Raw genomic sequence first — 9,538 nt, forward strand, 5'->3', positions numbered from 1 at the left:
GCATTTTATGATTTTTTTGTTAACAAGTCCATAAGAATGGGTGATAAATTTTTGTGACCAGAAAATCTCTCAGGGTAAATTTGCTCTAAATTGGTAAATCAGACTGTCAATAGAGAATTGTTACATCATCATCTAGTTTCATGCCAGTTTCTTGGTATCTTTATTGATGTTTGGTATTCATTGGACAAAGGATTGAACTACTAGCTAATTGGTTAATAATTGATATCAATATATCAATATATGATGTACTTGTGGCCAAGATATTTAAACACAGGTTGGTTTGGTTCACTGACGTGTTGACTTCAGATCCTTCAATAGATATAGCTTGCAATAAAATGTACTGTCCCAGTACAGGCTTGATCCTTGCAGTAAAACAGACTCTGACAGTATAGATTTGAGATCCATCTATAGATAAAGATTGTAGTAAAATGGAATGTGACAATATAGGCTTCTATAGATAAAGCTTGTAATCCAGTGGACTCTGCCAGAATACATGTGATTTATACAAAGTGCATGAAAACCACTTTCTAAATGATTTCCAAGAATTCAAGCAGTTACAAAACCCCTTTTGTAATGACTGTATCATAAACCAACTTTGTAGTTATACTGACTATTTGAGACTAGAATACAGTAATAGCATACGGAAATATTTCTTTATATTAAAAAATTTGATAAGTTATAATTTTCAAGAAACTGTCAAGAAGAGAGTGGTTAAACAACACAAACACACATGAATATAAGCAGTAACATTATTTTTTTCTATTATGTAGACTTACTCAAAATTAAAAGCAGCATCTCTTACACTATTGAAGAGTCACATTAACCATTTACATTACATACACTTTCATTTATTTCTTTAACATTCTAGCATTTAAACTAGCCATGTGTAGTCAAAATATTCTGCTTGTTCTATGTTTAAATTGACCAGATCCAGCCACTGACACCTATCCTATTATGTCACCCTAAAAATAAACAATCACAACATTAAAATCTTAAATCCATAAGATAATACACGATTAACTCAAAACAATGAGAATAAATAGACAATACATTTGACAGAGTAATCTGAATGCTAAAAGGTTTAATATATCAGATAACCCTAAACTGGCAAATTTGGTCTAATTACTCTACCAGTTATTTGTTCAAACAGGCCAGTCTAGCCTCTCACACCTACACTTCAAAGTCATTCTAAAACTAAACAATATAGACATAGGAGTGGCTGTGTGGTAAGTAGCTTGCTTACCAACTACATAGTTCCGGGTTCAGTCCACTGCGTGGTACCGTGGGCAAGTGTCTTCTACTATAGCCTCAGGCCGACCAAAGCTTTGTGAGTGGATTTGGTAGATGGAAACTGAAAGCCCGTTGTATATATGTATATATGTATGTGTGTGTGTATATGTTTGTGTGTCTGTGTTTGTCCTCCCAACATCGCTCGACAACCGATGCTGGTGTGTTTACGTCTCTGTAAATTAGCAGATCGGCAAAAGAGACCGATAGAATAAGTACTAGGCTTACAAAGAATAAGTCCTGGGGTTGATTTGCTCGACTAAAGGCGGTGCTCCAGCAGTGCTCTAACATAATCTTACATTAACCAATACCTTACGAGTGGGAAAAATGGAAACTGTGTGTAAATGTCAAAATAATGTTATTATAAAGTACTTTTAAGAATAGCAACTAGGCATTTACTGATAGTAGAGTAAAATTTTATTGTGAAGATGGAATTAACTGGGGCTTCAAGTTGTACATGCTGATAAGCAAGTCCTAATAAATTTGATCTTTACTTATATGCCTGTACATGTGTGTGCGTGTGTCTATCTATTTGTCCTCAACTGATATGAAGAAAGGATCTAAAAATCAACAACAAAAATAAAATTATAAATTCATTATATAAGCAAATTTTGCAGACTTTGCCTCAAAACTGGAGAGCAAATCTATAGGGGGAGGGTGAGAGAGAGAGAATCAAAGTGATGAGGCACAGAGCCTTTAATATGTTCAATGCTATGGGTATTACAAATGAACTGTAAAGGGATCTTGTCAGAATTTACAAATTACATAAAGTGTAATAGATGTGACCAAATGAAATTGGTTCAAAAAGTGTGACTTATTCTGAGAGGGACTCACAAGGAATGAATATGAAAAAAATCCTGTTTGAGTAGCAGTAGGTTTTACTGATTGAAATTACTATAGTTGGGTATAGCAACAGAAGCTATTGAGACACCTGAATTTAGTATATTCTTAAAAGGATTAGTGTGGGTAATGAGAGGATTATATGTAAGTTACAAGAAAAGATCTTGAACTCAAGTCAGACAAAATCAGCCAATGAAGCAAATAATATACTAAGCAATAAGTACAGGATATAAGAATCAAATGTCGTGATAAATATTACAGTATGCCTGACAATAAACATTCTTTTGTTCACTTGAGATATCAAAATTTCTTTTGAGGAATTAAAAATATAGCAATAAAACCTGCACATGCTGTACAATGAAACAAGCTAAAAAAAAAAAAAGGCAGAAAATAAAGTTCTTAAATATAAGTTTGATAATTCTAAAATTAATGACCTTTTAAGAAATTACAATTGCGCTTTAAAGGAATTTGAATATATAGAATCTTGTAAAGTGAAAAAGTGAAACAAAATAGTTTTTACACAGCCAAATAGCATTACACATCAAAACATGACAAATGTTCCAACTTGAATTACACAAAAACTAATCACAGAGAGATTAGGTTCTGTGATTAGATTTTCTTATTAAAGGTCAATTTCTCATTTAAAAAGGCTAAATATTCTATGTAAAGAAAATAGATCATGTTAGATATAAACCTTGATGTATGGTTTATGGAATAATCAAAGAGCATATGCTTCCTAACCAATCTATCATATGTCTAAAGAACCATTATTTACATACAATAGAGTTTCTTAATAAGTAGGTGGCTAAAAGAAAAAAAAAAAAGGAAAGGTTAAAAAAAGAAAGAAGAAGCAATGGTCCATTCTGAAGGATGTATTTATCTTTGTGTCCACTTTCTCTTCGCAACTATTATCTCCTTGAGTGAGACACGTATTAGTAACTGAAGCAAACAGAAGAAAAAGAAAAGAAAAGAATATATATGTGTAACTTTAGTTATTAATTTTATTAAACTCTCAACATTTTAAAATACAGCCGAACCAAAACACATAGAAATCAAACAATACAAAAAAAAAAAAAAGAAATAAAACAATGCTTGAATGGAATTATTCCTGTAGAGAGGGAAAAATACTCAAAGAGAAACATTAGTCTTTCAACAATTTAATTTTTTTTTTTTTTTTTACAATACCTTGATATCCAAAAAGCAATTTTGTCACACATATTCTATGCATCATAGAAAATTCCACACATATTCTATGCATATCGTATATTATAAATTTAGATATAAAATAGAATTTTGATTTTGATAATTTCCAACTTTACAAAAAAAAAATTTTTTTTCCCCTAAAATACAATGATAACAATGAAAAATAAGAAAAATATAATTATCAAATTAGAATGTTATTTCCCTGTTATGAAATACAAACAAACCCCATAACTGTATTAACTGACAGACAGCTGTGCAGTTCTGTAACTAAAAGCTTATTGCATAAAGTAGACCAAGAAAGAAAGGTTTTCATAGTAGTTAAAATTCAATGAACCCATAATAAGTAAATAAAATGGATGACTTGAAGAAATAAGTGTGTAACTGGGTAAATAAACTTGAGGACTCTGATACTAAATTAACCCTTTGCTTGTCCTTTGTATAACATGGGATACACAGGATTTATTTCTCCGGTGTCCATGTGTCATATATGGTACACATTCTCAATGTTTAGACTTATGAAAGGAAAGCTTTATACTACCCAGAACGTATGAGACATAGAATAATTGAAAGTTTAAAAACAATCATGGACGTTTAGAATAACCATATGAAAATGCTTAGGAACAGGCAAAGGATTAATAGAAAATAAGAGCAAGCATGTATGTGTGTGTGAGATCAACATCTATGAAGAATTAAGTGCATATGTGTGTTTGTAGATAATTATAATACTTTATATAGGTATAGCAAAATCTGTAAGCAAGGGTCTTTCTTTGTGAATAGGCACTGGTTTTAAATAGTACTTTGTGAAAGACTGATTCATGAAGGATTCAGTTGAGTAAAGAAAGACAGAAAAACAAACAGAAGCAAATTAAGATTTTAAGTAAAAAGGGGGATAACTCCGTGTATTTCATGGCAGAAATAACTTTATTCAGCCTTTGGAAACTACATCCAATATGTGGAGATTTTAACTTTCTCAATGAAGCTTGTGGATGTATTTCAATGACATAACAGAACTATTTCTGCTAAGGTATTTACAATGCCATGTAGAATCCAGATAAAAATATCGATAATATCTTTGTCATTCACTTGTTTCAGTCAACTGGACTGCAACCATGCTGGGGTACCACCTTGAAGAGTTTAATCAAACAAAATGACCCCAGTATTTTTCTTAAAGTCTGATAGTTATCCTATCAGTCTCTTTTGCTGAACCAATAAGCTACATGGACGTAAACAAACCAACGCTGGTTGTCAAGTGGAGAAGGGGACAGACACATACATACATATTATATATATATATATATATATATATATATATATATATATATATATAAATATATATGATATATATATATGATGGGCTTCCACACAGTTTCCTTCTATTAAATTCAGTCACATTGTATTGGTCGGTCCAGGATAATAACAGAAGACGCTTGGCTGATGATCTATATTGTGGGACTGAACCTGAAACCATGGAGTTGCAAAAAAAGGGTACTTGCATTTTGGGAATTAACAACATCCACTCGAACAGTTAATGACATAATTTTTGTCACATGTTTACAACGTTGGTTAAATGTTTAGATCAAATTAAAACTTTCTTTTGAACATTTAAAATATCTATAGCCAAGACTTCTTTTAAACCCCATCCTCCAATTAGAAAAAATTGAATGGGCATAAGAAAAAATAATGTTCCTTTCCTTTTAATAAATAATATTGCTTGATGACTTTTTACATTTTTCCATGAATACATATCACTGAAGCATTGTTTTGTTTTACAGCTGGATACTCGCCCTGTTGCTCACCCTTGTTTCTGAAAAAAGGGAGATCTCATTCTAATTGTCTTTGAAAGCACAGATTTGTTAATAAGGATATGTCAATAAATGTTGTCCATGGCTCAGTGAGTTTTTTTGTGGTGTTGTGTGTGTGTGTGCGTGCACACACACAAATGCTTTTTTAGTTATTTTATATAAAACCAAAACAAAGCAAGTTATTAAAAATTAATAGTATGGCTTAAAGGTTTGTACTTTTAACTAGTATTTCAATATTTTGGGGACAGGACTGCTTCTTCAGAGAAAAACTTTTATTAACTAACTTCTCTGTTCCGCTGTATATATGTATGAAGGGTTGTTTTGAGTTGCTATATTTGCTACTGTTGCAACACAAAACAACTTTTCACAGATACACACTACAGAACAGAGAAGTCAACTAACAAAACGTTTCTTCTGTAAATTTCCTGAAGAAGGGCTCCTATTCTCAAAATATTGAAATACCAAGTAAAAGTGCAAACCATTGACTTGTATTATTAATTTTTAATAACATGCAATGTTTTTAGCTTTGAAAAAAGTAATTAAAAACATTTATATGACAATGCTTCAGAAAATTATATATATATATAATTATATATGCATGTTCATGTGTTTTATACAGATTCCATGAATCAAACTTTCTCACAAGCCATTGGTCAGTCCAGGGTTATAGTATTTAATACTTTGCCAAAAGGACCATGTAGAGGGGCTGCATGTTATGATCATAGGTAGTGTAAAGATGAAGATAGTATCTAAGACTCAAGTTTTCCACATACAATACAATACAGCAAAAAAGAAAAAAAAAGTTATAAATGCAATATAACATTTTCCCCATGTTGTCATGGATGGATTGTCTATGTTTTGGGGTTGCTGTTACAAATACAGACATGTGAATATTGTAGCAAGAATCTACCAGCACCAGCAAGATTATCTTCCCATTGCTAAAAGTTCAATTTATGATGGAGTGAAGCCTGTGACACCTAGAGTTGCACCTTGCCAAGGCTTGAACCAATAAGGATACTGTCAGTAGTCAGGTTTACACTATATATATATATATATCTATATATATATATATATATATATATATATATATATATATATATATACACACACACACACATACATTCGCCATGATAGATCGCTAGCCACTACACATTCTTTATTTTCACTCCCTGTTTCTTTCTGTGTTCCTTTCTGTGGAAGAGCGTAGGCTCAAAATATTAAAGACTTTTTCACTTCCCGAGCGTTAAACTAATACATCTGCTTGTTGTCTACATCACCCATCTTCATCTTTTGTTTTTTGTGAATTCTCCCTATATATATATATAATATATATATATATATATGTGTGTGTGTGTGTGTGTGTGTGTGTGCGTGTGCGTATACATATATCATCATCATCATCATTATTTAATGTCTGTTTTCCATACTGGCCTAGGCTGGACAATTTGACAGGAGCAGGTAAGCCAAAGGACTGCACCAAGCTCCACTGTCTATTTTGGTTTTTACAGTTGGATGCCCTTCCTAATGCCAACCTCTTTACAGAGTGAACTGGGTGCTTTTGGCATGACACCAGTACTGGTGAGATCTGTTTTGGCATGGTTTTTATGGCAGGATGCCCTTCCTAATGCCAACCATATTACAGAGTGGGCTGGGTGCTTTTTACGTGGCACCAGTATACAACTATATATATATATATAATTCTATACCTACATAAATCAATCAATCTATCTATCTATCTATCTATATATATATATAATTCTATACCCACATAGTTTGTCATAGTTATGGGGTTTGCATATCCCAGGGACCCTGAGAGTTATGCTGGTAAGAGTTTTAAGTCCCAGATAGATTAAAGTGCAGAGGTTTGATAAAGAGCAATCTCCTGATTACACTAAGTAGGGATTGGTCACATGACTAATTTTCAAGTCTGGTCAAAATACCTTTGTTGAAGGAACAGCAACAAAGGGAAATAACACAACTATATGTGATGTACTTTCAGAGTCACTGGAAGATACATGTATGAATGAAAGAAGGGAAAGCTGCAAGAAAGCTATTGACAGGAAGAGAAAAAAAAGTCCTCAGCGTAAACTGCAAGACAAGAACAGGATTCTGGAATGTGTGAATTATATCTTGAAACAAGAAAACTGGCTCAAGTTTTATCAGAGATGAGATGTCAATGGAGTAAGTGAGATATAATCAATGCAAGAAAAATAGTGATGTACTCAGGAATAAACTCCGCAACCAACTACAAATAGGTTGACAGGATTTTCTTCCTGTTGATAACTCCCTTTCGGTTTTGTCTCCTACTATTCATACATGAAGTGGAGGCACATGGCTTAGTGGTTAGGACATTGGACTCGTGATCATAAGACTGTGGTTTCGATTCCTGGATTGGACGACGTGTTGTGTACTTGAGCAAAACACTTTATTTCCAGTCCACTCAGCAGTAGAAAATGAGTTTAGCCTGGAGAGGGATGGGCTCTGCCAGGTTTTCTCTGCCAAGCTGCAGTGCCCCAACAACCCCCAAGAGGTTAAGGAACATATCAACTGTCAATTCATACATGTGTCTTACAGTGACTCTCAAAGCCTTTGTCCTTAAAAGGGGGACAAAAAAGTGCTTGATGGAATGTAAATCTATCAACAGTAAATTCCTGAAAATCAGAATCCGAGGCAAAGAGATCAATATTGCTATCATCTGATGCTATGTTTCAACAAACAACAGTGGTAAAGAAACTAAGAAAGCATTCTATGACTAGCTACAAGCAGAATTGTAACTCACTCTGTGACACAATCTGAAGCTTGTAATGGGCAACTTAAATGCAAAGGTAGGCAACGGCAATACACATAATGAAAGCGCTATAGGAAGAAACATTTGTAGCACTATAAATAATGATGGAGAGAGGCTACTGGAACTTGATATTACTGGATGGAATGCCAGTCTGTTGTAGGCTTAACTCTTTACCACATCATCATATTTACAAGGTGAACTCGTGTTCCTCTAACAGAAGAAACAAAAATCAGATTGATCCTCTAATGATCAACAGCCCCTAAAATTGGTCATATATTGGTCATGCACTGGTACTGTTAGAGTGAACAAGAGAAGTTCATAGCAACAACCACTTGGTTACAATAGCTGACACTGAACTAGAAACTAAGGAGATCATGGTGAAATAACTTTAATAAGAAGTATACTTTTGCCCTCCTATTGTACAGCAGATTGTGGGCTCTGGCTGATATGGAAAGTCAGATGCAGTCAGACCCAGAAGAAGTCAACACTAAATAGAAACAAAACAGAATGACATGGTTCTGAACCCAACGCAGCTTGTTGGAGTACAAACAGAAAAGGAGAAAGTGGAAGATGAGAGCAGACACAGGGTATCTCACAGGCATGAAGAAGTTCTTAGAGATCAAGTCAAAGAGTGTTTGAGAGAAATGCAAACTGCTGTACAAGGAGGTTGAGGAACAAAGGAAGATGATGGTAATAGTGGACAAATGAATTTCTGCAGACAGAGCTGCTAGCTGAGCAGAAAATGCAACCAGGATGAGATGCAAGGGGAGGTATATAAGATCATCAAACCTGTCCTTCACATTAAAAGGTTATAATAACTTTATGCATAAAGTGGGTAATAGTTACTGGAGTAAAGCAGAGTTTCGTGATGTTATAGCTGCTGCTTAATATATTCAGACTGGGTGATGGAGCAAACAACTGATAACCAACCAAGAGGCATCTCATGAACCCACTTTAAAACACTGGCAGGTTTTGACCTCACGGATGACCTTGTACTTATGCCCCCCCCCCCCCGTACCTATGGGAAAAAAAATCGACAGGTTTAGAAACTTTGAATAGTAAATTAGGAATGAAAAATCACCCAGAAGAAGACAGTGGTAGTAACAATAAACACCTCAAATCCCTCATCAATCACAGTAGGTTTACCCACAAGAAGGGTTCACTTATTTCAACAGTGTTCTCAGATATGACGGAAGACATCAAAAAATGTCTCAGCAAGGTAAAAAACACCTTCAAAAGATTGAATAATATATGGCAGTCCATTTCATCAACACCAAGCTGAGATTATATCAGAGTGGAGTTGGAGTATGAAAGTGACTTCATCAAGCTCTCTACCTTCCACACTGAGAAGATTAGAATATTGAGAGTCTTCAGGCTTAACACTATCTCCAATCAATTATTCATCCAAAATAGACAAGGAAACAGGAAAACCATTATCATAAGTGGACAACATCATGAGTGGACTACTGTTTACTGGATGACAGAAGGGAGAGAGGAAGGTCCCAGAATATCTGATACCTAAAAGTAGAGAGTTGAAGACTATGAACCACACATAGGAAACTATTTTGAAGTTTGTCTAGAATGAGCACTTGTGGTGAACCTTTATTGCTGCTAGTAG

The 9,538-nt window shown here is 34.0% G+C and overlaps 1 protein-coding gene and 1 long non-coding RNA gene across 2 annotated transcripts in view; both read right to left on the reverse strand.

The window, feature by feature from the left end:
- Positions 1–1,538: 1,538 nt before the first annotated feature.
- Positions 1,539–9,538, reverse strand: part of LOC115211948 (glucose-6-phosphate exchanger SLC37A2-like) — an 87,393-nt gene continuing 79,393 nt past the window's right edge. Inside the window, exon 17 of the mRNA XM_029780711.2 lies at positions 1,539–3,066. Coding sequence (XP_029636571.2) covers positions 3,004–3,066 — 63 coding nt within the window. The 3' untranslated portion in view covers positions 1,539–3,003. The remainder of the gene's footprint in view (positions 3,067–9,538) is intronic.
- On the reverse strand, positions 3,220–6,199 carry LOC118763344. The gene is made up of 2 exons (XR_004999098.1): positions 5,403–6,199; positions 3,220–5,040 (listed from the first exon to the last, which is right to left on the reverse strand). It is a non-coding gene; the product is annotated as an uncharacterized LOC118763344 (long non-coding RNA).

This window comes from Octopus sinensis, linkage group LG5 (assembly GCF_006345805.1).
Source record: "Octopus sinensis linkage group LG5, ASM634580v1, whole genome shotgun sequence".
Taxonomy (NCBI): domain Eukaryota; kingdom Metazoa; phylum Mollusca; class Cephalopoda; order Octopoda; family Octopodidae; genus Octopus; species Octopus sinensis.